This window comes from Heloderma suspectum, chromosome 1 (assembly GCF_057233095.1).
Source record: "Heloderma suspectum isolate Gila_16-S chromosome 1, 16-S_ref, whole genome shotgun sequence".
In the NCBI taxonomy this organism is placed as follows: domain Eukaryota; kingdom Metazoa; phylum Chordata; class Lepidosauria; order Squamata; family Helodermatidae; genus Heloderma; species Heloderma suspectum.
In genome coordinates this window covers 83,614,931-83,642,390 of record NC_139458.1, presented here as the reverse complement: position 1 = coordinate 83,642,390, position 27,460 = coordinate 83,614,931, and the positions used below count along the sequence as shown (strand labels likewise).

The 27,460-nt window shown below is 46.6% G+C and overlaps 2 protein-coding genes and 1 long non-coding RNA gene across 9 annotated transcripts in view; 2 read left to right on the top strand and 1 right to left on the bottom strand.

The window, feature by feature from the left end:
- Nucleotides 1–24,667, bottom strand: part of LOC146357536 (uncharacterized) — an 81,220-nt gene extending 56,553 nt beyond the window's left edge. Inside the window, exons 1-5 of one of the 5 annotated variants that reach the window (XR_014790263.1) lie at nucleotides 24,419–24,517; nucleotides 23,401–23,434; nucleotides 3,402–3,436; nucleotides 2,244–2,282; nucleotides 222–271 (exon numbers count right to left, since the gene is read on the bottom strand). This is a non-coding gene — a long non-coding RNA (uncharacterized LOC146357536). Of the gene's footprint in view, nucleotides 1–221; nucleotides 272–2,243; nucleotides 2,389–3,401; nucleotides 3,437–6,359; nucleotides 6,514–8,503; nucleotides 8,717–23,400; nucleotides 23,435–24,161; nucleotides 24,250–24,418 lie in introns of those variants that run through there. The other 4 variants (XR_014790266.1, XR_014790269.1, XR_014790267.1 and 1 more) reach the window with 4 other exon arrangements.
- Nucleotides 6,632–25,049, top strand: SLC35C1 (solute carrier family 35 member C1). Of its 3 annotated transcripts, XM_084850459.1 has the most exons (3): nucleotides 6,632–6,692; nucleotides 8,302–8,858; nucleotides 12,531–16,747. In XM_084850459.1, exons 2-3 carry the CDS (start codon nucleotides 8,333–8,335, stop codon nucleotides 13,088–13,090), a joined length of 1,086 nt encoding a protein of 361 aa, XP_084706585.1. In that variant the 5' UTR covers nucleotides 6,632–6,692; nucleotides 8,302–8,332; the 3' UTR covers nucleotides 13,091–16,747. The 3 variants fall into 3 exon arrangements, with proteins under 3 accessions (XP_084706585.1, XP_084706576.1, XP_084706593.1); XM_084850450.1 differs by lacking the exon at nucleotides 6,632–6,692 and having other exon boundaries at nucleotides 7,694–8,858; nucleotides 12,531–16,740; XM_084850467.1 differs by lacking the exons at nucleotides 6,632–6,692; nucleotides 12,531–16,747 and adding an exon at nucleotides 24,678–25,049 and having other exon boundaries at nucleotides 8,195–8,858.
- The window catches only part of CRY2 (cryptochrome circadian regulator 2), a 40,535-nt gene continuing 38,055 nt past the window's right edge, over nucleotides 24,981–27,460 (top strand). Inside the window, exon 1 of the mRNA XM_084850439.1 lies at nucleotides 24,981–25,239. Within this exon, the coding sequence (XP_084706565.1) occupies nucleotides 25,046–25,239 (194 nt within the window). The 5' untranslated portion in view covers nucleotides 24,981–25,045. The remainder of the gene's footprint in view (nucleotides 25,240–27,460) is intronic.

The window sequence follows — 27,460 nt, the reverse complement described above, 5'->3', positions numbered from 1 at the left end:
GATTCTTAGAGGTTTTCTACATGAGGCTGGTAATCTGTTGTATCTACTTTTGGTTTCATTGCAGAATTGAAATCCAAGCACTACACAAAGAGTGTTTCCTTTCCTCCTCCTCCTAGGTGGCACTGTGGTACAGTGGAATAGTGCAAATACATAACTAAAGAAGTGGATTCTTCCAGTTTTACAAATAAACACTACATTTTCCTTGCTCTAAAAACACTTACCAAAAGTGCTGGTTAGACACCGAAGCGAAACTGGAGGGTCGCAACATCATCTAAAGAACGTGTAAATAACTGTGAGTTAATGATGCATCTACAATAAATGCCTCGTGCAGAAAAGCTCTTAGTTACAAAGTTCAGTAGGTCATGGCACTGAACCTAAGCACAGTGGAAGGGCTGCCGCTTCCTCTTCCTCTGATGATGTCAACACTGGCAATTAGTAGCTGGATGGATGGTCTCTCTCAGCTGGAGCTGAACCCAGGCTGGATGGAAGGTGCCTGACTGCTGTTTCCTCTCCCTCTGAGGGCATTAATAGGGGCAGTTGGTAGCTGGAGAGTAGCTAAAACCTGCTCCTGGTGTTTGGCACCTCCTCTCCCTCCCCTTCCCACCTTAAATCTTCACATGGTGTCACATCTGCTTCAAAGGAGAGGGGAAATGGGGAGGGCTCTAATCTGCTGATCTCCATTAATGATCATTTCATTAATGGACATAATAGACATAATATACCTCGACCTCAGCAAAGCTTTCGACAAAGTTCCCCATGATATCCTGATGAGCAAACTAGCTCAAAGTGGGCTAGATGAAACAACAATCCGGTGGATACACAGTTGGCTACAGAATCGGACACAAAGAGTGCTTATCAATGGGACCTTCTCAAACTGGGGAGAGGTAATGAGCGGGTTACTGCAGGGCTCAGTCCTGGGCCCAGTGACTTGGATGAGGAGGTGCAGGGAATGCTTATCAGATTTGCAGATGATACAAAACTGGGCAGGATAGCTAATACCCTGGAAGACAGAAAAAAAATTCAAAGTGATCTTGATAAGACTGGAGCGCTGGGCAGAAAACAACAGAATGAAATTGAATAGGGATAAATGCCAAGTTCTGCACCTAGGAAAAAGAAACCAAATGCACAGTTACAAGATGGGTCAACAATACTACAAGCGAGAAGGATCCTGGAACTGTTGTAGATCACAAGCTGAATATGAGCCAACAATGTGATGTGTGGCTGCAAAAAAGACAAATGCTATATTGGGCTGCATTAATAGAAGCATAGCTTCCAAATCCCGGGAAGTACTAGTTCCCCTCTACTCAGCACTGGTTAGGCCTCATCTGGAGTACTGTGTCCAGTTCTGGGCACCACACTTTAAGAAGGATGCAGTGCAGACAAACTGGAGAGGGTTCAGAGGAGGGCAGCGAGGATGTTCAGGGGACTGGAAAAAAAGCCCTATGAGGAGAGACTGAAAGAACTGGGCATGTTTAGACCTGAGAAGGGAAGACTGAGGGGAGAGATGATAGCGCTCTTCAAGTACTTGAAAGGTTGTCACAGAGAGGAAGGCCAGGATCTCTTCTCCATTGTCCCAGAGTGCAGGACACGGAATAATGGGCTCAAGTGACAGGAAGCCAGATTCCTGAACATCAGAAAAAACATCCTGACTCTTAGAGCAATAGGACAATGGAACCAATGACCTAGGGAGGTGGTGGGCTCTCCCACACTGGAGGCGTTCAAGACGAGGCTGGACAGCCATCTGTCAGGGATGCTCTGACTTGGATTCCTGCATTGAGCAGGGGGTTGGACTCGATGGTCTTATAGGTCCCTTCCAACCCTACTCTTCTATGATTCTATGATTTCTTGAAGGACTGTATAGAACAGATGCGGTATATTTTATTTAAGACTTGTACAGCACAATCGTAAGCACAGGAAGCTGCCACGGACGGAAGCAGACCATAGGTTCAGCTAGCACAGTACTGTCTACACTAGTAGTTCTTAAACTTTAAGCCATAACTGCCCACCAAGTATGCAACATTATCATTGAATGCCCCCCAAGCAACAAATAAAAAATTAGGACAGCGCTCCAGACAAGGCAACTGTATTTCTGTTATGATAACCAAATCTCAGGCAAACATTTAGTGAGATCCTTGTGCCTGATGGCCATCAGCCAATGACTTATTGGTAGGTTTAGCTGAACCCAACTGGGCCTTCGGGAGAATCGGTTTCTCCCTAGTCTTTGTTGCTATTACAGTACTCACTCTGTTTTCTTTCTGGAAGATCATCGCTCATTAGTCTCACTGTAAATGGAAGGAGGAGGATTATTGTTTGCTGATTTTTTTCTCCAAGTAGGGAGGAGGCAGTCCCGTTTGCTTCCTCTCTGCTGTGTGCCACTTCTTTAAGGACCTGCAGGAGAAATTTAACCTAGGGTCTGGGATTTTATTGAGGAAGGTTGACCAGTATGTAACAACTTTCCTCCACTAGCTGTCAGAACATTTATTATTATTATTATTAGTCACTTCCCACTTCAAAAAGCAGTCTCAAAGCAACTTACACATACAATGCAGAAATCCGTAATTAACATTAAAGACAAAAAAATCAAAATCAATATAAACCTTAATCAACACAATACAAAAAAAATAACCACTATAAAATCATAATCTAAAAACAATACAGTACGAAAAGTGTTCATTTCCAATACACAAAAATCCACCCCACCCCCAGCCTAGAATGAACATCACAAAAGCAACCCATAACAATTGAGCCATAACTAATGTTGAAAAGCCTCGGAAAATAAGTACATCTTTGCCTGGCACTGAAAAGATAACAGTGTCAGGGCCAGGTGACACTGTCAGAAGCTACTGCAAGAGGGGAGAAGGCTGCCTAAAATTCTGAATACCCTCATTTTCCCATAAAAGTTTAGAATGCCCCCCCGCCCGATTTGTAGATCACCTCTAGGGGGCCATATAGCCATTGTTAAGAGTCACTGGTCTACTACACTGGCTGCCAACAGCTTTCCAGGGTTTTGGACAAAGTCCCAATGAATTTAGTAGGATTTACTTCCAGATTATGTGCATAGGACTGCAGCCTTAGGTTAACTTTCTGTTACTATTGATGGCTTTATCCAACTTTTTTAAAACAAGAAACCATAAGTGTGTCCTTTTCACCAGCAGGTGGCAGCATATGGCCTGCAAGCCTCACTGCAGCCAGACATAAAAGTATCAGACTGCTGATACTTAATAGAATTCTGAGGATGTTAATAGGACTTCTGAAAACCATGAACACATGATAATATGTGGTATATCGTAAGGAGACAGATGACCAAAGCTTTTGCCTTGGCAGCAAAAAAGATCAGAAAGAGAGAGCTAGATAAAATTGCTGTGGAGATTTCATTTATATCGAAGACTGTTTTTTTGTACCTCTGTGATCAGGGTGTCTTGTAAAAGCCAGTGACCTATTTACAAAGGAAGGTGGGGAATTAGATAAGTTCATGGAACCCTGGATCATTAATGGCTATTGACTTAAACAGCTAGGAGGATGCAACTGCTTTAACCATCAGGGAGCCCCTGTATCTCCAACTACGAGATGGTGTTGTTGTTTTTGCCTTCATCTGCCAACAAAATCCTCAACCACACAGCCCAAACAGTTCAATTTCTATACAGGAGGATTGTTGTTGTTCAGTCGTGTCTGACTCTTCGTGACCCCATGGACCACAGCACGCCAGACCTTCCTGTCCTCCGCTCTCTCCCAGAGTGTGGTCAAGTCCATCTTCATTGCATCGGTGATGCTATCTAGCCATCTCATCCTCTGCCATCCCCTTCTCCTTTTGCCTTCAATCTTTCCCAGCATCAGGGTCTTTTCCAGTGACTTTTCTCTTCGCATTAGGTGGCCAAAATATTTGACCTTCAGCTTCTGTATCTGTCCTTCCAATGAGCACTCCGGGTTGATTTCCTTTAGGATGGACTGATTTGACCTCCTTGCAGTCCAGGGGACTCGTAAGGGTCTTCTCCAGCACCACAGTTCAAAAACATCAATTCTTCGGCACTCAGCCTTCCTTATAGTCCAGCTCTCACCGCCATAATGTTACTACTGGGAAAACCATAGCTTTGATTATACGAACCTTTGTCAGCAAGGTGATGTCTCTGCTTCTTACTATGCTATCTAGGTTTGCCATAGCTTTCCTCCCAAGGAGCAAGCATCTTTTAATTTCATGGCTACAGTCACCGTCTGTGATGATCTTGGAGCCCAAGAAAATAAAATCGGTCACTGCTTCCATTTCTTCCCCTTCTATATGCCACGAAGTGATGGGGCCAGATGCCATGATCTCAGTTTTTTTAATGTTGAGTTTCAAACCAGCTTTTGCACTCTCCATGTTCACCCTCAGCAAGAGGCTCTTTAGATCCCCTTCGCTTTCTGCCATTAGGGTGGTATCGTCTGCATATCGGAGGTTGTTGATAATTCTTCCAGCAATCTTAATTCCGACCTGTGATTCATCCAACCCGGTGTTTCTCATGATGTACTCTGCATATAAGTTAAATAAGCAGGGCGACAATATACAGCCTTGTTATACTCCTTTCCCAATTTTGAACCAATCTGTTGTTCCATGTCTGGTTCTTACTGTTGCTTCTTGACCCTCATACAGGTTTCTCAGGAGACAGGTAAGGTGGTCTGGTACTCCCAACTCTTTAAGTATTTGCCACAGTTTGTTGTGATCCACACAATCAAAGGCTTTAGCGTAGTCAGTGAAGCAGAAATAGACGTTTTTCTGGAATTCTCTTGCTTTCTCCATGATCCAGCAAATGTTGGCCATTTGATCTCTAGTTCCTCTGTCTCTTCGGAACCCAGCTTGTACTTCCGGTAGTTCTCGGTTCACAAGCTGCTGAAGCCTAGCTTGTAGGATTTTGAGCATAACCTTGCTGGCATGTGAAATGAGCGCAATTGTACGGTAGTTTGAACACTCTTTGGCATTGCCCTTCTTTGGAATTGGAATGTAAACTGACCTTTTCCAGTCTTGTGGCCACTGTTGAGTGTTCCAAATTTGTTGGCATATTGAGTACAGCACTTTAACAGCATCATCTTTTAGGATCTTAAATAGCTCAGCTGGAATACTGTCATCTCTGCTAGCTTTGTTGTTAGCAATGCTTCCTAAGGCCCACTTGACTTCACTCTCGAGGATGTCCGGCTCAAGTTCAGTGACTGCATTGTCATGGCTATCAGGACATTCAGATCTTTCCTGTAGAGTTCTTCTGTGTAGTCTTTCCACCTCTTCTTAATCTCATCTGCTTCTGTTAGGTCCCTGCCTTCTTGGTCCTTTATCATGCCCGTCTTTGCACAAAACGTTCCCTTGAGATCTCCGATTTTCTTGAAGAGATCTCTAGTCTTTCCCATTCTATTATTTTCCTCGATTTGTTTGCATTGTTCATTTAAGACGGCCTTCTTGTCTCTCCTTGCTATTCTCTGGAACTCTGCATTTCGCTGGATATATCTTCCCCTTTCTCCCTTGCTTTTCGCTTCCCTTCTTTCCTCAGCTACTTGTAAAGCCTCATCAGACAGCCACTTTGCTTTCTTGCATTTCTTTTTCTTTGGGATGGATTGAGTTGCTGCCTCCTGAACAATGTTACGGACCTCCGTCCATAGTTCCTCAGGCACTCTTATCTATCAGGTCTAATCCCTTAAATCTATTCATCACCTCCACTGTAAGGGATATGATTTAAGCATAAGGGATATGATTTAGGTCATACCTGGAGGATACAGGAGGATACATGGGCACAAATTAGACATTAAGGCTACAATCTTACATCCAGTTCCTTGGTGATTAAGCCCCATTGAACTCAATGGGACTTTTAAGCAGACATGTTGCACTGTAAAAATGTTAACCTCAGAAACCAGTATGGAGGAGCACTTCAGAAAGGATAAGATTTCATCCATCTGATAGAGTGCTCTTTAGTCCACAAAAGCTTGTGCCAGAATAATACATCTGTTAATCTTTAAGGTGCCACAAGAGTCTATTGTTTTTGCCAGGAGTTTGGACATTCTGTAGCAGATCTTAGAAGTCACCATACTCCAACAAAAGGAATTTATTAAAAGACTCCAAGGTGAAACTGCCAAATTTCAATTCTTTAGCATATTTGACACTATGGAATTTGATCTCAGCTGATCCTGGGGATTCCTATCTCACCAGATAAATTGTCCCTCTAGGTCAGCCTTCCCCAGTCTGACGCCATCAAGATGTGATGGACTGCAACTCCCATAATTCCCAGCCAGCATGGTCATCTCAAGGGCATCAAGTTGGGGAAGGCTGCCTAGTATTTGTAATGCTTTTCTTAGGAGGACAGAACAATAGCAGCTGAAGATGGGTGAGTGGAAAGCATGGCTACCTGCTTTGTTCTTTCTTCCTGGCAGACCTCATGTGCTTTTGGCAGCTGCAAGAAGCAGAAATTCAGCACAGTGTACCCTTTCCTGGTCATGGAAAAGGCTGTGCCTGCTAAGCTTTCTCTCTCTTGTTCAGCTATTGCAGGCACAGGAGCCCTGCTAGAGGCAAACAAAAAGTGTTGTCAGCACTAGGGGAAGTGACCTGTCAGCACCTCAGGGCGTGGATAGGGTCGGTGCCACATTTGCGGATAAGGAAGCAAAAATCAATCCAGGAAGCAGAGGTGATCATTGCCAAGAGGAGGACACAGAAGGCAAGCCCTCTGCTGAGGTGAGAAAAGGTGAGCAAAGGGCCAGCATTGAGGGTCCAGGGTCGAATAGCTGCTCCTCTTTGCAGCAACACCTCCCCCTTCTCCACTTCCTCCCCTTCTACCCGGATGCAGCACAGCTGCCAATCCGGGGGAGTGGCAGCTGCAAGGAGCAGCCATCTCCGCTCTCTCACCTGCCCTCCCCCTTTGCACACCCGGGAGTGGGCCGGTGGGCGGGCAGCTGGGGAGTGGAGGTGACTGCGCCTTGCCTTCTTCACAGCCTGCTGGGCCTTGCAAACAAGCTGACAGCAGCAAGCAGCAGCTGCTGCCTCCCCTTGATCATTCGCCCACCTTCTCCCTTTAGGCAGCAGCATGGAGCAAAACACAGGAAGCAGCCAGCCTTGGTCAAGTCAGGCCACTGGCCGGTCCAGCTCGGCACTGTCTACATCAGCCTTCTCCCCAGCCTGGTGCCCTCCAGATGTTTTGGACCACGACTCCTATCATACCAGACCATTGGCCATGCTGGCTGGGGCTGATGGGAGTTGTAGTCCAACATTATATATTTATTTAATAAATAAATTGTTTATTTATATTTATTACATTTATATTCCACCTTTCTTCCATTTTGGAACTCAAGGTGGCTACAAAACATCTGGAAGGCACTAGGTTGGGGAAAAGGTTGGTCTACACTGACTGGAAGTGGGTTGCCAGGGTTTTAGATTTCATCTTTCCTAATCCTGCCAGGGATGAAACCTGGGCCCTTTTGCATGCACAGCAGTGCTCTTCCGCGGAGCCGCTGCGGCCGTCGCCAACTGGGCTGGCGCCCCCTGGGAGGCAGCCCGTTGGGCCCCATCCCAACCCCCACATCGCTCAGAGGGAGCGCGAGAGGGTGCAGCCGTGGCATCACCCCTTCCAGCAATAACGCGCACCCGCTTGCCTGCCCTCTTCCCCTGGGCGGAGGGGCAGCGAGGAGGGGCCCCACAGCCGCTGCGCTGGCCGGCGGAGGAGCAGAGGGGCGCCCTCCCTCCGGGGGCGGGGCGCGGCAGCACTACGCCCAGAGAGCGCGCCCGAGGTTTGCGCCTTCCGGGCACAGGCGAGGGCGTTGCGCTATCTGCCGCGCCGCAAAACCCGCAGTGAGACTTGCAAGGGCACGAGCAGAAAGTCTCGGCCGGATCCGGAGCGCCCGGCCCCTTTAAGCCGAGCGGGCCCCTAAGAGCACGCCTCTCCTGCGCAGACGGAGCCCAGCCCCGGGACCGGCGGGCTACAGCGAGGAGGAAGCGGGCGGCCGGCAGTCCTTCGCGCCGCCGCCGCCGCCGCCGCCGCCTCCTCCGGCAAGGCCGGAGCCCTGCCGCCCGGGCTCCCCTTCGCTCCCCGAAGCGAAGCGCGCTCCCTGGATAGCACGCCCCGGCTGCCGAGCCCACGGCGCTGGAGGTGGCGGCCTTCCCCCGCTCGCCGGCGCCGCCAGAGCCCGGCAGGCGCTCTGCAACTGCTTAGCGCTTCGCTTCCCGCTCCGCGCGCGGGGTTTCCCTCCTGCGTGCCCGTGAGCTGCGCCGCCCGGCTGCCTGGCCTCCGGGGGGAGGCATCCCGCGAGCGGCGTCCGGCCTGTCGGCAGTGCCGCGCTCTTCCTTCCCGTCATGAACAGGGTCCAGCTGAAGCGGTCGGCGATCCTGAAGATGGCCCTGAGCGGTTCCTCGGAGCCCCTGCTCCAGCAGGAGAAGGACGACGAGGAGGAGGGCGGCGGCGGCGGCCGCGAGCCGCCGTTCCTGTTCCGGGCCATGCGGATCGCCACGGTGGTCTCGCTCTACTGGTTCGTCTCCATCACCATGGTCTTCCTCAACAAGTACCTGTTGGGCAGCGCCTCGCTGCGCCTGAACACGCCGCTCTTCGTCACTTTCTACCAGTGCCTGGTCACCGCCCTCATCTGCAAGCTCCTCAGCCTCCTGGCCTCCTGCTGCCCCCCGGGCTACGTGGACTTCCCCTCCATCCGCATGGACCTCAAGGTGTCCCGCAGCATCCTGCCGCTCTCGGTGGTCTTCATCGGCATGATCACCTTCAACAACCTGTGCCTTAAGTACGTCGGCGTGGCCTTCTACAACGTGGGGCGTTCCCTCACCACCGTCTTCAACGTGCTGCTCTCTTACCTGCTCCTGAAGCAGACCACTTCCCTGTATGCCCTTCTGGCATGCGGCGTGATCATTGGTGAGTAGAGACTTTCTGGTGGCCCGAGCAAAGACCCCTTGTGTGCAAGGGCAGCCTTCTCCAGCCCTGTGCCCTCCAGAGGTGTCGGATGTCAAGTCCCATCAGCCCCAGCCGGTGTGGGCAGGCATGCTGGGAGTTGTAGTCCAAAGCATCTGGAATGCACCAGGTTGGAGAACACTGTGCTACAGAAAGGCATTTTTTAATTGATATGTGTCAGAGTTGGCTTCCCTGCCCAGTGCATTTTGAGCCCATGCACATTTATTCAGAATTCAGTGGGGCTTACTCCCAAGAAAGTATGCCCAGGATTGCAGGGATGGGCAGAAGATCATTGAATGTTTTGCTGTAGATTGGTAGGCGGCAGTATTGCAACTGAAACTCTCCCCACGACCTGAGTTCGATCCCAGCAGAAGCTGGGTCCCAGGTAGCTGGCTCAGGTCAACTCAACCTTCCATCCTTTCAAGGTCGGTAAAATGAGTACCCAGCTTGCTAGGGGAAAGGTAGTCACGACTGGGGCAGGCAATGGCAAACCACCCCACTATAGTCTGCCATGAAAACGACAGCAAAAGTGGAACCTATCCTTCCTTTTTACTTCCAGTTTTTAACAAAAGCAACAACAGAAGGGCTGTTTTCCCCAATCCAAATTAGGCTGTATTATTATTATCATTATTATTTCTTAGACATTGTTATTATTTTTACTGTTTTTCAAAAGAGACTCAAGATGACTTTCAACAAAATTAAAACATACAAAACTTAAAAATTTAGTAGACTTTGTTATGCAGGTCATCCTGGCGTATGGCTCCTGAGGTGCAAAAGATATCCAACTCCATCCCCTGAGCCATCAATTTTGCATTTTACTCTCCCCCCCCACCCGTTTTTCACAGCTAAGTACATCTTTCAAGTCTGAAGTCAGCCTGCACCTACTCTAGGATGCTTTCTCAAGATTACATATGTAGATTAATTACTCCCTTTTTATTATTCTTTTAATAAATACTTTTAATAATTCTAATTTTTAATAATTCTAACACACGAGGGTGGCTAAAGATGTATTAACAGTACAATCCCATACATGTCTAATTAGAACTAAGCCCTGTTGCATTCAGTGGGGCTTATTTGCAGGTAAGTTAGTACAAGATGATAATGATGATTTATTACATTTCTTTACTGCCCCATAGCCGAAGCTCTCTGGGTGGTTTACAAAGAATTGCAGCATTAACGGTGGATATTTCCTATCCTTGCAATGCATGTATGCTTCTAATTGGCGACTGAGTGCAGGAGGGTGGGGATTGCCCTAATTTATGCACATGGAAGATGCAAGACTACATGCTCTGACTTGGATTCCTGCATTGAGCAGGGGGTTGGACTCGATGGCCTTGTAGGCCCCTTCCAACCCTACTATTTTATGATTCTATGATTCTACACCTTTGTATGTGGGCATTCCAAAATGAAAAAAAAAGATGTTTTTTGTTCCCAGTTTACAGAGGGACAAATTGAGGAACAAACAGTTTTTAAAATCTTCTGTCATATGAAGGGAAATAATACCTGGGGTGCAACTGATCTGTAAAGGTATATGAGCAAAACTAGCCACTGAAAGGCTACTCAAATTACAGTATCACTTTTGTTCCAGTAGAGCAGAAGTTAAGCAACTGAGAAGACGGGAAAGCTTTTTATTTTCAGCCTGCTTACACTGAATATGGAAGCACAATCTAGTAACTTCCATGCAGAGAACATAACCTTTCTTTAAAAAAACGTTTTTAGCCCTTAAACCAGGGACGGGCTACTTGCGGCCCTCCAGAAGTTTTGGCCTACAACTAGGTTTTTGTAGGCCGAAACATCTGGAGGGACACAAGTTGCCCACCCCTGCCTTGAACATTTAAGGTAAAAAGCTTAAAAACATGTGAAACCCATCTGGGGAAAGTTCAGAAAGAAGATGGGGAGGAATACTGAATAAAGATTTCAATGTCAAAGCAAGAGTCTTGAGCAAATTTCAGAACTATGTATTTCTCTTCACCAGGGGTAGACAACCTGGTGCCCTCCGGATGTTTTGGCCAATGGCACCTCTCATCTCTGATGATTGGTCATGCTGTTTGGGGCTGATGAACACTGTAGTCCAAAACATCTGGAGGGCACCAGGTTGCTTACCCCTGCTCTACTGCTGCGGTTTCTTGTCCCTTAGTTCCATCTCCTCTTCCCACCTTCAAATCCTGCCGGTCATCTAATACTCATCTCCATAGCCATCATTCTGCCGATTTCACATCTCCTTTAGCCCTCTGCTACTCTACTCTGAAACATATTCTGCACCAAGGAAGCATAAGCACATTTGTGCATATATCATTTGTGTAACCATCGTAGCCCAATAGATTTTGTTTGTTATATTTATATTTCACCTTTTCTTTGGGGAGCAAGAGGCAGCATACATAGGGTTCCCAAGTGGTCTCCTATCCAGGCACTAACTAGGCCCAGGCCTCCTTAGCTTTAGCATTTTAAGACACAATCCTAAGTATGTTTAGATGGAAAAAAGTCCTACAACACCCAGCATTCCCCAGCCAGCCATGCTAACCAAGGAATGCTGGGAGATGTAGGACTTCTTTCTATCTAAATATGCATAGGATTGCACCCCTACATTATATGCTTTAAGACCATGCTGTGGACCTTACTTCCAAGTAAGTGCTCATGGGCTCAAGGCCTTAATTATTATTATGAGGGTTTTTTTAAAAAAAAATGACAACATTTGACAAGAACACGCAGCTCCTTGTAGTAAGTGACCTGTGGGAGTTCACAGTTCCCTTTCTCTAAGATCCCCAACAAAATCAGGAATTTCCACAAATCTCCAAAGGGGAACCACACTTAGAGCACAGTCCTAATCACTCCCCTCAGGTGGCCATCCGAGGGGGATTCGGCTGGGACGGAGGTGTCATTCCACCAGTGGGGAGCATGTGTGTCCCATAGATCTTCCTTGAGTGGTGGATGCAAAGTTCCCTGCATTTCCTCAGGTTGGGTCTCTCAGCTAAGCCAGCCTGGATCTGCTGTAGCTAATCCCCCCCCCCCCGCCCTCCATTGGTTTCAGTGGAAAGAAAGGAAAGGTTCCTCCTGTGCAAGCACCAAGTCATTGCTGACTCCCAGAGGGATGCCGCTTTCACTGGCGTTTTCATGGCAGACTATAGCGGGGTGGTTTGCCATTGCCTTCCCCAGTCGTGACTACCTTTCCCACAGCAAGCTGGGTACTCATTTTACCAACCTCGGAAGGACGGAAGGCTGAGTCGACCTGAGCTGGCTACCCGAGACCCGGCTTCCGCTGGGATCGAACTCAGGTCATGGGGAGAGTTTCAGCTGCGATACTGCTGCCATTGGTTTCAATGAGGTGGGGGAATTCTAGAAAATGAAAGTCCATCAGGCTCAAAATCCCCCCACCCCACAACTCCAGCTTTGGTCAGTGTAAGCTAGCTGGGCTTTGGAAGTGGCAGACAATCAGCCACTTCCATTCCTCACCCCCTTAAGAGTGCTCTGCCCAGTAGAAGAAGGCCTGCTGTCCCCGTTGCCCCTTGTATGTATGAGTTTCCAAAGGCTGAAATTTAGGGATTTGCACATTGTTTATTTATGTGACTAATTCTGAAGCTGGTGGTCTCTTGCTTTTCCGGTCTGACTAGATTCGCATCCATCCCCTTTGCCTTGTAGGTGGCTTCTGGCTTGGGATAGATCAGGAGGAAGCAGAAGGCACTCTGTCGTGGGCCGGCATACTTTTTGGCATCCTCGCTAGCCTCTGCGTCTCGCTCAATGCAATTTACACTAAAAAAGTGCTGCCTGCCGTGGATGGCAGCATCTGGCGCCTGACGTTCTATAACAACATCAATGCCTGTGTCTTGTTCTTGCCTCTTATGTTGCTCTCTCATGAGTTCTCTACGCTCTACCATTTTGATAAGTTGGGGAGCGTCAACTTCTGGGGCATGATGACCCTGAGTGGGGTGTTTGGCTTCGCCATTGGTTATGTGACAGGGCTTCAGATCAAATTTACTAGCCCGCTCACACACAATGTGTCCGGGACTGCAAAAGCATGTGCCCAGACAGTGCTAGCTGTTTGCTATTATGAAGAAACCAAGAGCTTCTTATGGTGGACTAGTAACATGATGGTTCTAGGTGGCTCCTTTGCCTACACGTGGGTGAAAGGGCTGGAAATGAAGAAGGTGCAGGCGGAACCTCTGCCCAAAACAAATGAGAAAAACGAGACTGGTGTCTAAACTCCCCAAGCCTGCACCTCGGTGCTGGGATCTGCTGCCCCTGTGCGTGCATGCGTGGAGCAGAGCTTGACTCGGAAGAGAGCCAGGGGTTGGGCCTGCAAAGCAGGAAAATCCTGTGGCTGCAAATATGTGGGGGATAGAAGTTAGAAGACAAGCCAAAATCTCCCACATATAATCTTAGCTGCAGTATAATCATGGGAAAGGGAGAAATGTTTACAAGCTGTTTCCTATTAAGAGGGTGACAGTGTTGGTGGTGGGACTGGTGAGCTCAGATAAGGGCCCCTTTGTCAATCAAGGCACTCTTGATAATGGATGCTGCTGATGTGCACCTGGCTTTTCCCTTGATAAAAGATGTGCATTCTGCTAAAACAACAAATAGTAGGTTTAAACAAGTCAAAATAGGTGAATCCTGGCTCTACATACCCCTGAGTGGAGTATGCTCTTTGTGTACGTACATCTGTCTCCCTACTTGGTCTTCTCACAAAACACATGGCAATCCAGTGTGCTTGCTGAAGGGAAGGCTTATGTTATGCTAAGAACAAATCTCTTGTCCAGCTAGGGACATCCAGGGTTGGTTACTAGCTCTGCTGCCCCATGGGGCAAATTTGTACCAAGAAATACAGGGTTGCAGCTCACCTTGCAATAGCGACTTGAAATAATTTGGAGACACTGAAGTGTACGCATTTGTTTTAGTGAGGGTTGTGGAGCATTTCTAACAATGCCCTTTTTTGTTTACCAAGTTAATTTCTAAAGGGGTTATCATCCCTCTGGGCCATCTCACTAGAAAGGGCGTTTGACATGAGGAAATACAAAAGGGGCATTGACAGTGCTACAGTCTGGCTTCCTCATAATTCACTGAGAAATTCCAGCTCTTAACTGAACAGTTATCTTGATACAATGTACTATCCTCCCTAAGATTACTAATGAAGCAGGAGATGTTAATGGCTGACCTGACCTATATTTAATGGGCTCTGAAGAAGCTAAAATGGCAGCATGCCCTTACTTTTTGGAGCAAGAGGATTTTTCCCATTTAATATACACTCTCCTTTACTGAGTGAGCTTCTGTGGGCTCCAGGAGCCCAAATCTCATTGGAATATTTAACTCCACTTGCCTTGTTGCCTTTTGATCTTGACTGTGCCCCCCTCCCAATCCTATTTCTTTAATTTTGTACTGGAAAATGAAACTTCCATGGTTGATCTCTGATTGTTAAACTCACTTAATAAAAGTTTGGTTCATTATTTCTGAAGTATTAGATATATGAAATGGTGGGAAGTAGAGCAGAGGGCCCTAATGGTTATTGTAGGAGGATGGTAAGGTAAACTGGAAAGAGGAGACGATGGATAGCTTCAAGCAGAAGGTTGGTTGTAAATTAACCCCTTGTTTTTAAGTTCTGTTCACTTCTAGACTGCTGCTGACATATGTTTTATTAACGCATGATGCTGTAGCTTCATCCTGCAGTACAGAGCCTACATTGAGCAGGGAGTTGGACCAGATGATCTCTGAGGTCCCTTCCAACTCTTTTGATTCTATACACTAGGTGTTTTACTTCAAGTTGGCAGTCTGGAACACCTAGATCATGCATGCTCTAAGGTCAGTTTCATCTACATGAATATATGAGAATTTGTACTCGGATGACATTTTGTGCATCTGATGTGAGAATGGTTGTCTTTTTGTGCTCTCTTCCCCAAATTGTGGAAGAGGTTAGGCTTCCAAATTTGTTTCTTCTGCTACATTAAAACTACATAACTACTCAGTTCAGAATGGTCGACTTAATGAAAGCTACAAAAGCAGCTGCTTTTGGATTTCTTTGACTTGTAAAATTGCACAGATACATCTAGAGGATTTCTCCGGAATAAGTGATAAACATAGAAGAAGAGAAAGAATTCTGTTCTTCTAGGCATCTCGGAAATTCTCACAGGAAAGTTAAATAGCTGGAGGAAGTACTAGGACATACTAGGAAGATGGCAAGATATTGGAAACCAAAGCCTGGCTTCCCTAAGAAGAGACCACAGTTGCCCCAGAGTATGTAAGCCGTATGCAGACACTGAATGTAATTGCAGTTGGGGAACAGACAACCAGATTTCTGTCATCTTGGCTCTGAACCTTCATGGTGAATCAGTGCCACACCTAAGCAGAAGTAAGTTCACGACTGACACTAATAGAATATTAAAACTCATAACACCAGCTCCCTAAAACCATGGCTTAAAACTCAAGACATTTTAGACCTTTATGGTGCAATCCATAGGATTGGAGCCTTAACCAATCAAAATTAGTAAAGGAAACAAATTCATGAGGCTGTAATAGATGTGGCCAACACTGGCAAACTCATAAATAGGCCAGTGTAATCTGAGACAAACCATTTTAATTTAGTGTTTTCAAAAATAAAATTAACTTTTAAACTGAACTGATCATTTGGTTTTGCTGGTTGAAGAGTTGTTTAATTTGTTTTTTAGTGTGATGGTAGGTTTTTTTATATTGGATTTGTTTATTTTTGGATGAAGGATGGTTTATACATTTTTAAATTATTTATAATTTTTACACAAAGGAAATAATGCAAGTCAGACTCTTGCACAAGCTGTGTCTTTCTACTTTTCTCCTCCTTCTTAGGGTTATTGATACAGTAAGGGTGCAATCCTATGGGGATAGGCGGCCGCCTCCAAACTTGGAGGCGACTGCCTATCCAATGCAGGGCAGGAGACGCAGGGGATCATCCCCTCTGCTCTTCAACCTCCCTGCATTTGCAGCTAGACAGCCGATTATGGCTGTCTAGCTGTGGGAAGGTAGAGTGGGGGAAGCAGCTGCCGGACAACACATAGGATGTGTCGTACTGGTATTTCCACCTTCCCTGCCCTGGAATGCCCTGTTTTCACCGCTCCACGCTCTTCTTCCAAGCATGGAGCACGGGGCCATTCCGAGCTGTCTGCAAGGCAGCACAGGAGAGCGGGAAGATCGGTTCTCCGGGAACCAGCCTCAAGAGTGCGGGCTTTGAGGTCGGTTCCCAGAAACCAACATATCCTATGGCCATATATCCACTGACTATCAGCCATAGAAATGCTCCCTAATTAACTTATAGTGACTTATTCAACATTTGTCTTTTAATAGATTACAATTTAATACCAAACATTCATACAAGGACACAGCCTCTTTAATATTTTGTTTCCTATTATAGTAACCCACCAAGATCACCTCAAAAAACAAATGTTCTACATTCTGCTGTGCATCTTTTCCTACAGTATTCTATATTCATGCATGTTACTTTTTAATGGGCTAGATCTGATCAGACCCCACAGCAGCAGACCTATGTACAACTACCAAGTACAACTACTGCCTTAGCTATGCATCTCCATAGCTGAGCATTCAGACTGGCATGTGCATAGACAGGTTTTGGAGATATATTCAGCAAGTCCTGTTTACCTGTGGAAAATTGGTCAGCAGCTTGGCTCAAGGCTCGAACCAAAACAGCGCGCTGCCTGGGTGGAGCCTACTGAGTCATTCCTGTCACAGGGCGGCTGCTACCCTATGTGCCCCTCTTAAGCTGGGATGCTTCCTTTTACAGGGTTGGGCCCTGGCTCTGCCAGCAATTATCTGCATAGGTCTCACTGGACCAGTTTCATTGCCATCACCAACGATATAATAAAGTGCCCACTTGCAAAGTTTGTATAGGCTTTTTTTTTAAATGCAGGGTGAGAATGTCACTGTTCTATGTATTCCCCAGAGGCAATGAAAGGAGCTACACTGTGTTATTGGCAAAGCTCACAGAGGGTATTAAAAAGGATGATTGCAGCAAAGGGACACAGTACTGATATTCACTTTGCCAGGAGAAAAAGCTTATACAGGGATGGGCAAACCTAACTCTTTATAGCAACTGGCAAATAAGGGAGCATGTACTCCATATGAAGCAGGGTTGGGCCCTGCAGATGTTGCTGGTCTATAACCCTGATCATCCATGACCATTGGGCAGGCTGCCTGTGGCTGATGGGAGTTGTAGTCCTACAACATCTGGAGGGCCGCACATTCCCACCTGCACATGTAAAGTCATAAATCTTTTGAGAGCAGGAGGCAAACAAGAATTCAAGAAGTGTGGGGCCAATCAAGAAAGGCAGTAATAAGAGCAATGGTGGGCAGGGCTGGCCTGGCCTTACCATTAGGCAGAGTTAAGCAGCCATCTCAGGCAGCAGATGCTGGGATAGGGGTGGCGGTAGCACGCGCGCGTGCGCACACACACACACACACGTTCCCATCCTTCTGAGGCAGAACCTTGGCCAAGCATTGCTTGCTTGTTTGTGGCTAGGCTGTTGCCCATGGTTTTCTTCTCCCAATGTGACACAGCGCTATTGAGAAGGACTCTGACTGAGCAAGAAGGTAGAGCAGGGGTCTCTAACCTTTTGGGGTTGGTAGGCACATTTCGAATTTTGAGAGTCGTGGGCACAAAATGGCTGCTATGGGGGGCTTGCCCATTCACAAAATGGCTTGTATGCATTGTAGCAGTGAGCAAATGCCAAGTGGGATGATGAGTGAGCAGTGATGAGGTATTAGAGGGCAGAGCTGTGTGTGCCAGCTCTGCCCTGCTCCCCGTCCACTCAGGTGCAGTGGAGGATGCTGTCCTGCTGGCTGTGTTGACATAAGATTCAAGTGTCAGTCCTGCCAGCTTCTGTATGTGGAATGGGGAGAGACTGCCATCTTATCCTTTTTCCTCAGGTAGCCAATTGTCTTGGTCTGGCTTTGGGTGCAGATAGCAGTATCTTATGTATATCACCACATTTCTTGAGGTCAGGAATGAAGTTGACATTTCCCCCCCATACCTAGGAGGGCTCCCATGTTTTTAACAATGTGACAAGCAGGCATTCTAGTTGGTGAAGCTTTCCTTTGCACACAGATGCTGTGTCTGCTGAATTTCTGTTTGCCACAGAGCAGCTAAAGGGGCCTTCCCAGGTGTGGGGGCCTTCCCAGAATAGAAATTGACAACCCTAGGTTAGGAAGGGGATATCTTTAGTTGTCAGGAGGAGGCTTCCTCTGCTCAGGCACTAAAGGCTGCTACTTTGAATATTGCTGCTTCATTGCCCCTGCCTGTTGTAGTGCTGAGAGAGGAATCTGCTTCTTCCTGTTTTAAATTAGCCAGCATTACCATAGGAACAGATTACAGGTTATCAAAGCAAAGGCTTAGGTAACCTGTAACTCTGCTAGCAAATCACAAGCTGGAAAAGTCCATAAAACCACCGGGGCCCCATCTACATGAGCCTTTTACTCCAGGGTGGCTGTGAGTCGAAATCCTTCAGGACAGATGACACAGTTGGCACTTTGCAGCCATCTGTGGTTTTCTCCCGGAAAATGTGGATTTCCAAGGAGGTGTTTTGCTGCAGTTTTTTGTTTGCTGCAGGTTTCCCGTGGTTGTGAGCCATCTGTCCCTTCCCCAAACCAACTTTGTATTTTGCAGTGGGCATATTGCAGGCGTGCGTTGTGCTTGCGTCACTCTGTGATGCCCCTTTACTCCCCCCATCCCTTCGCAGCTGTACCGTTACAGAGGCACAGAGACGTTTTCATTTATTTAATCACACTTTTGCACGTTTTTGCAGCTTCCTACCTTTGCAATGGTTGCTTTTGGACACAGTGCCCAAGGGTCGGGGGGGGGGTGTCTTGGGGGAGGACCAGCTTTGCTCCAGCCACCATTTCGGAGCAATGGGTGGGCACATACCAGTCACACTTTGTGAGTGCGAACCATTGCAAGAGTTTCAGGCTGGGGAACTGACAGACAGATGGTGTGGAAATGAAGGAGCACAGCACACCTGCTTTTTACCTAACAAAGGATGGACAGACACAACAGAACCCCTAAAATACAAAACAGCCACTGAAGTGTCACACCCGCACGCTCACGGGACTGCACAGCTGTGCATTAAAGTATAATGGCAAAAAAAGGGGGCATGGCGGAGTCTGGTAGGGAAGCCTGCAGTAAATCGCGAGTGTATCCCAGCAGAAGCTAATTCAAAGCTGAAATGCTGCACAGTTGCGATGGAGTGAAGGATGAAATCGGTGCCATGTAGATGGGGCCCATGTCTGCCACCTAGTCCTGAGCCAGGCTTTTCCACATATCAGTTCCTGCAGAGACTAGTCCATATAACTAAGACAACATGTGTGCCATAAGCAGAAGGGTATCCCACTGTATCCTCAAACTGTTCACAAAACTAGGATTGCCAACTTTTAAACCAGCCACTGCTACTGTGCTTTTAACAACAGTTCAATGTGTAGACATTAGCAGATGATAATGTTTATCTCCATGCTGTGAATAGCTTTTTCTGGTAAAAGGCACAAGAGCAGGCCAGGCAGTTTTCTGTTTTGCTTTTTCCTGGTCAGTCAGCAGCCTTGCACAGGGCAAATACATCTGGTTACCTCAGGTGAGAAAACCACTAAACCATTCAGGTATGACCTAAATCATATCCCTTATGAATATACAGTGTATATTCATACAGTTCAATGGGGCTTAATCACCAAGGAACTAGATGTAAGATTGTAGCCTTAATGTCTGATTTGTGCCCATGTATCCTGTATCCTCCAGGTATGACCTAAATCATATCCCTTATGCATATACAGTAGAGGTGATGAATAGATTTAAGAGATTAGACCGGATAGACAGAGTGCCTGAGGAACTATGGACGGAGGTCCATAACATTGTTCAGGAGGCAGCAACGAAATCCATCCCAAAGAAAAAGAAATGCAAGAAAGCAAAGTGGCTGTCTCATGAGGCTTTACAAGTAGCTGAGGAAAGAAGGGAAGTGAAAAGCAAGGGAGAAAGGGGAAGATATATCCAACTGAATGCAGATTTCCAGAGAATAGCAAGGAGAGACAAGAAGGCCGTCTTAAATGAACCATGCAAAGAAATCGAGGAAAACAATAGAATGGGAAAGACTAGAGATCTTTTCAAGAAAATCAGATATCAAGGGAACGTTTTGTGCAAAGATGCATGATAAAGGACAAAGAAGGCAGGGACCTAACACAAGCAGATGAGATTAAGTAGAGGTGGAAAGAATACACAGAAGAACTATACAGGAAAGATCTTAATGTCCCTGATAGCCATGATAGTGCGGTCACTGAACTTGAGCCGGACATCCTCGAGAGTGAAGTCAAGTGGGCCTTAGGAAGCATTACTGACAACAAAGCTAGCGGAGATGACAGTATTCCAGCTGAGCTATTTCAAATCCTAAAAGATGATGCTGTTAAAGTGCTGCACTCAATATGCCAACAAATCTGGAACACTCAACAGTGTCCACAAGACTGGAAAAGGTCAGTTTACATTCTAATTCCAAAGAAGGGCAATGCCAAAGAGCGTTCAAACTACCGTACAATTGCGCTCATTTCACATGCCAGCAAGGTTATGCTCAAAATCCTACAAGCTAGGCTTCAGCAGTATGTGAACCGAGAACTACCGGAAGTACAAGCTGGGTTTCGAAGAGGCAGAGGAACTAGAGATCAAATGGCCAACATTCGCTGGATCATGGAGGAAGCAAGAGAATGCCAGAAAAAGTCTATTTCTGCTTCATTGACTACACTAAAGCCTTTGATTGTGTGGATCACAACAAACTGTGGCAAACTCTTAAAGAGATGGGAGTACCAGACCACCTTACCTGTCTCCTGAGAAACCTGTACGAGGGTCAAGAAGCAACAGTAAGAACCAGACATGGAACAACCGATTGGTTCAAAATTGGGAAAGGAGTATGACAAGGCTGTGTACTGTCGCCCTGCTTATTTAACTTATATGCAGAGTACATCATGAGAAACGCCGGGTTGGAATAACAGGTCGGAATTAAGATTGCCGGGAGAATTATCAACAAGCTCAGATACGCAGACGATACCACCCTAATGGCAGAAAGCGAAGAGGATCTAAAGAGCCTCTTGTTGAGGGTGAAAGAGGAGAGTGCAAAAGCTGGTTTGAAACTCAACATTAAAAAAACGAAGATCATGGCATCTGGCCCCATCACTTCCTGGCATATAGAAGGGGAAGAAATGGAAGCAGTGACAGATTTTACTTCCTTGGGCTCCAAGATCACGGCAGACGGTGACTGTAGCCATGAAATTAAAAGACGCTTGCTCCTTGAGAGGAAAGCTATGGCAAACCTAGACAGCCTAGTAAGAAGCAGAGACATCACCTTGCCGACAAAGGCCCGTATAATCAAAGCTATGGTTTTCCCAGTAGTAACGTATGGCTGTGAGAGCTGGACTATAAGGAAGGCTGAGCGCCGAAGAATTGATGCTTTCGAACTGTGGTGCTGAAGAAGACTCTTACGAGTCCCCTGGATTGCAAGGAGGTCAAATCAGTCAATCCTAAAGGAAATCAACCCTGAGTGCTCAATGCAAGGACAGATACTGAAGCTGAAGCTCAAATATTTTGGCCACCTAATGTGAAGAGAAAGGTCACTAGAAAAGACCCTGATGCTGGGAAAGATTGAAGGCAAAAGGAGAAGGGGACAGCAATGAATATGAACTTGAGCACACTCCGGGAGAGAGCGCAGGACAGGAAGGCCTGGCGTGCTATGGTCCATGGGGTCACGAAGAGTCAGACACGACTTAACAGCTGAACAACAACAACAAATTATCACTGGAGGTACAAGTGGCCTCCAAGTCATCCAGAGATGTGGACTGAGGTGTCACCAATATGTGGATGACACCTAGATCTACTTTTCCTTTTCATCTAATCCAGGTGAGGCAGTGCATGCCCTGGACCAATGCCTAGGTGCAGTAATGGACTGAATGAGGGAAAATAAGACTCCAGACAAGATGGGGGCTCTGTTAGTGAGTGGTTTGTCTGACCAGCTGGGTGGTGTTCAATTTATTCTGGAGGGGGTTGTACTCCCCCTAAACAATCAGGTTCTCAGGTTGGGAATGCTTTTGGATCCAGCTGGGAAAGACTGAAGGCAAAAGGAGAAGGGGACGGCAGAGGATGAGATGGCTAGATAGCATCACTAATGCAATGAATATGAACTTGAGCACACTCCGGGAGAGAGCGCAGGACAGGAAGGCCTGGCGTGCTATGGTCCATGGGGTCACGAAGAGTCGGACACGACTTAACAGCTGAACAACAACAACAAATTATCACTGGAGGTACAAGTGGCCTCCATGGCTAATAGTGCTTTTTATCAGCTTAGTCTGATATATCACTTGCAATCCTATCTGAACAGAAATAGCCTTGCTGCAGTTATTCACACTCCTGCTTGGATTACTGCAGTGCATTAGGATTGTGGCATAAATTTTATGTTATAATTAGCTTCACTCTTCAGCAGTGCAACCAGTTACATTGGACATTTCAAAGAAGGGTGATAAATGCCATCATGTATAAGGAGTTAAATTCAAAGTGGGAAGCATCTGGTCATTATAATAGAGCATCTCCTGAAGTAAGCCTGCTAAGGCATCTTTACGTTTCTTGCAATATTTTGAGAGAAGACTTGCAATGTTCTAACTATGATAAAATACCTTTCTTGATAAATCATAGTGGCAGTGGGTTTCATTGAAGCTTCGCCTTTCCCATCATCCTGTGCATTTATTCCAGAGGTGGACAGTTCTTGGCCTTTAGATGTTTTGGCCTACAATCCCAACAGGCATAGACAGTGGTAAGGGATGATGGGAGTTGTAGGCTAAAACAGCTGGAGGGCAACAAGTTGCCCTGATTTATTCCTTTGATTGGAGAACAGTATAATAATATCCTAGTACAGGAGTTGTTGTTTTAATTCTCATGTTTTTAAAGTGTCTTCCCCCTACACTGTAAGAAAATGGCACTTAAGGTGGCTTACAACCATAAATAAAACTTGATTAAATAATAAAACAAATGCATTAAAACACAATTAAAAACACAAGAGTAATGGAATAAAAACAGCATCCAGCCTAACAGACCCACTTACATACCAAAGGCCTGCTTGAATGAAAAGGTCTTTGCCTGCCAGTGGAAGGACAGGAGAGAGGGAGCGAACCTACCCTCCAGCAGGGAGTTCCACAACCTGACAGCAGCCACTGAGAAGGCCCTCTTTCATGTCACCACCAAACATGCCTCTCCCAAAGGCGGTGGTCTCAAATGAAGGGCCTCTCTCAAAGGCCTTAAGACCCGGGCAGGCTCATATGAGAGAAGACAGAGTGCAGCCTCAACATATCTTTGGCCTTATTTTGCACTATTTATGTGCACATCTGAATACCAGTGTGGAACAAAGCAGCATGTTCTGGACAACGTAGTTTCAAAATTTTGTATTACAAATACAGGATACACAAAAATCACTTTTACAGCCCAATCCTATGCATGTTTTATGTATGTTATTTAAAATTTTATACTCACCGTTCCATAAAAAATGTATGGCAGCTTACAACAGCTAAAAGCAATAAAAGCAATAATATTAACAACAACAACAATAATGTTAATATTAACCGTACTATTAAACAATACAATAAAAGAGAACACTAGATAAAATTCACCAGCAAGCAGCATAAAAATAACGATGTTGTAATTTGAAAATTAAAAACTTCTTATGGATCAGCTACATCACCAAATGTATCAGGAGAATCAACCCAAACACCTTTCTAAACAGAATGGGCTTTACACTGCAATGTAAGACCGTCAGGCAGGGAGCACAGCGGGTCTCCCTAGGCAGGGAGTTTCAGGCCATAGGTGCAGCCACGGGGAAATTCCCTAGTTCCAGTAAAACACACGTCAGGTAGCAGGGCACATAAAAGAGTTTTGCTGGTACGCTTAATGTTTAGTTATAAATTAATCCCACTGTGTGTTCACTGGGGTTTACTAGGTGTGCATAGGATGGCAGCCCTAGTGTTGTGTGAAAAAATGCCTTCCATATTCCAATCTAATGATAACCATGTTTATCTGGAAGTAGAAATCGCATTGGTTTCAGTGAGTTAACCTTCAACATACATGCGCTCCTACCTATTTTCTCATGCATGCCTTTCCTGCACTTTATTTGTACTACACCCTCCTCTGTCTGCATAAGGTACTGATCACAAGGAGCGCAACACAGGATGTTACGATGGTTATAACTAGTGTTTAAAAAAGATTACATAAATGCATCATGGCCAGACCTGCGATACCTCGAACCTTCACGTTAATAAACGCCGCACCTCCGACGACCATATGCTGGAGACGAGCAACAGGAGATTGCTACCGCCAGCCTTGCGTGTGCCGGGTATTATGTGAACCCAGGCCCACTGTCTTCAACGGGCTGAAGCACACCAAGGACACGACTGGACGGTCGGCAATTCCCGTTCTCGGTTTTAGACCCCTCATAACACGCGCACACAGAGCGGGAGAGATTCCACACGGATTAGCGCTGGTTTTAGACGCGCACCTTATGAGGTGAGCAATAAACAGATGGAACGGTGGGGGCCGCTTCACGTAGAAGCCCCACTAAACAAAATGTGTCAGTCTTTACGTTCTGTGTCAAGGCACATTTTTCCACACCAAGCGGCACAAGTTCCAACCGCCGCCTGATGACGTAAATAAAAAATACGCAACGGTGGTGGTGGTGGTGGTGGTGGTGCGGCGGCGGCGGCGGCGGGCGGGGCTGCTGTCGAATTGCTTAGCGAGTCTGTCTTTCCTTTTTTAAGAATCCAGGCTCAGCTGTGGCGACGATTGGAGCGATTCTGCGCCTTCGGAGAAGCGCCAGCCCCTCATAGGCTGCCGGCCCCCGAGCGCTCCGCCCACGCCATGGCGCAGCCTCGGCCCTTCGCCCCGCCTCTTGCAGATACACGCCGCAGAAACGTGCAGCGCCGCCTCCGCCCCTTGGAATCTTGGGGCCGGGCGAGTTATGCCGCTGAGGCGGCCAATGGGCTTCGGCGGGCGGGGCTGCGCGCGCGCCGAGTGGGGGGAGGGCCCGTGTTCGGGCTGGCGGCTACGGAACTGGGCGGAGCAGAGGAGGACGGAGCGCCTGGCGAGGCGGCGGCGGCCGTGTTTCTGGCGGCTGGACTGACCGACGATGGCTGCTCTTCCCTGCTCGGCGGCTCGGCCCGCGGGCGGCTGCAGCTCCGTACACTGGTTCCGGCGGGGCTTGCGGCTTCACGACAACCCCGCGTTGCAGGCGGCCATCCGGGGTGACGGTTCCGTGCGCTGCATCTACATCTTGGACCCCTGGTTCGCGGCATCCTCCGCTGTGGGTATCCACCGCTGGCGGTGAGTTGAGGCAAGGGAGGCGCCCTGTAATTTTGCGCGCGGGCGGTGGGGAGACCTCGGGAAGGTCGTGTGGAGCCGCAGCTCCTCGGTGGCTCGGGCCTGTGTCCTCAGTCACACCCGTATCGTGACACGCATGTTTGGAGAGTATTGCATACGTGCGTAGCGTGGCGCGGGGGGGGGGGGGTGACCTCAAAAGGTAAATGTCATGCACCTTTAGTGGGCCTAAAGGGATATAGCTATTCAGACGCCGCCGACGTGGGGTCCATGAGAATAATAATTCAAGGGTAAAAAGAAGGTGGGCTGATGTAGCCCCTGAGGGCAGGCAGTCGAAATAGGACGCAGTGGAGCGGAGGGGCCTAATCCCAGTGGGAACGAGCCTTAAATCGGCCCTATCAGCACGGCAGTGCAAGTGTCTTGTGGTTTCCAACTTCTAGGTTGTCTCAGCCCTACTTAGAGTAGACCCATTGGAATGAATGGAACTTACGTTAAACTGTCATTGGATGCAACCCGCTTTTCTGGCAGTCACGAATTTCTCGCTGTCTGCATCAGGAGTTGCATAGGATGTTCTGAACAGTAGCCAGGGATGATTTGTGTTGGGGAAAGCTGTATGTCAGTGGAGTGTGTCATTGCTCTGGTATGCAGATGTGTATTAAACAGAGGTCAACAGTATGTGTGAAAAAAGCAGAAAAAGATTGCAAGCTAGTTTACAAAACAGGAGAGATGTTGTGCATCTGTTTCATGTGTCTGGTTAGAGTTTGTACAGATGACATCAAGAGCATCATATCCAACAGAAGATGGTGATGTTAACTGTATTCACTTTGGAGTCTCACAACATTTTCTGGTCTAGAAAACTTGAGTTTCAGAGAGGAAAATGTATGTTTACTTGAAAAAATCCAGTGGGGTTCAATGGGATATTTGTGTCTCCTCTGTATATCTAACAGTACAATGCACAATTTGAAATCAGCCCTTAGAATTGTTGCAGCCTCTGGAAAAAAGTAGACGTACTAGAGCAGTTGTAGAAGGGAGTAACTCTGTTGTTGTTGGCATAGCTGCTGCAAGTTGTGTAGAAGCTGCACCTTCTCTAATGAGAGAGATTCTTGTTCTACTAGTCCTACTGCCTGCGGTGCATACTTAGCTTGTCTTGACGTATAGAATCCTAGGCAAAGAAGCTGGGAAAGCCCTATTATATCATGCTTAGTTTAATCACTGGACTATGATTATTCTGTGTTTGAACAGAGGAATACTCTGTGCATCCCCAGATAGCAAACTTAACGTTTAAAAGATAAGGACTGACTTGGAAGGAAAATACCAGTTGTAGCAGGTGCATGGTTATTGTCTTGGATGTATAATGATCTTTCAGATACATAGTATAGAAAAAGGCTTAGTGCCCTTATTGATAATTCCAGCAGCAATTGGTAGGGCTGGCTGTCATTGGTTCCGAAAGTCTGTGGCATAAAGCCAATTTAGCATAATCTCTATTCTCATGTTCCCAAGTTCTTGATTTTACCATAATGTTATATATACTAGCATTTATCAGAATCGAATTATCATGCAGTCAGCTGCATTCTACTTTATGTAATGTTTCACAATTTCCCTTAAAGCTGGGAGTAGATAATATAACCTACATAATGAATGTTGACAGTGAAGGGTGCTCCTCTTACATCTTTAATTGTATGAGTCCAGGCAGGATATAGTTCTCCTGAATTCTCTCTGTTCAGTCTTTTGTGCATGTATGCATCCCTGTCCTCTGGTCTCAGAGAGAAAATTCTGCAGTTTTAGAGAAAAAGACTATTTTTTTCCCCACTATAATGCAACCGTGAAGGAATGTGCTCTAATGATTGGCCTGCAGCACTTGCTCCTTGTATAGAGAGTTGGAACACGTGTTCTAGCAAGCAGCCCTGCATTGCTACATTACATAATACCGACATGTCACAAATGTGTCTGATTATATTCTCCGATATCTCTGTAAGTGAAAAAAATCACCTTCATAGTGATGTGGTGTTTGTAGTATGTACAAAAGTGACTATTTTAATAAACACACATCCTCAGTATCTGACTTTAGAATAGTGATACCTGGATACAAAATGTCACATAAGAGGTGTCTCTTGGATGCTGAAACTGCAAAGAAAAATTAAGTGGGAAGACAGGTAGATAGAGAGAAGTTCTTGTATATTGTTCTTGTATACCGCATTGAAAAGAGAAGAGAGAGACTTCTAAGCAA

Excerpts from the sequence above, each read along its gene's own strand:
- SLC35C1 (XM_084850450.1), top strand. The coding sequence starts at position 8,294 with ATGAACAGGGTCCAGCTGAAGCGGTCGGCGATCCTGAAGATGGCCCTG. Across the intron at positions 8,859-12,530 it reads GGCATGCGGCGTGATCATTG|GTGGCTTCTGGCTTGGGATA; the intron begins GTGAGTAGAGAC and ends TTTGCCTTGTAG.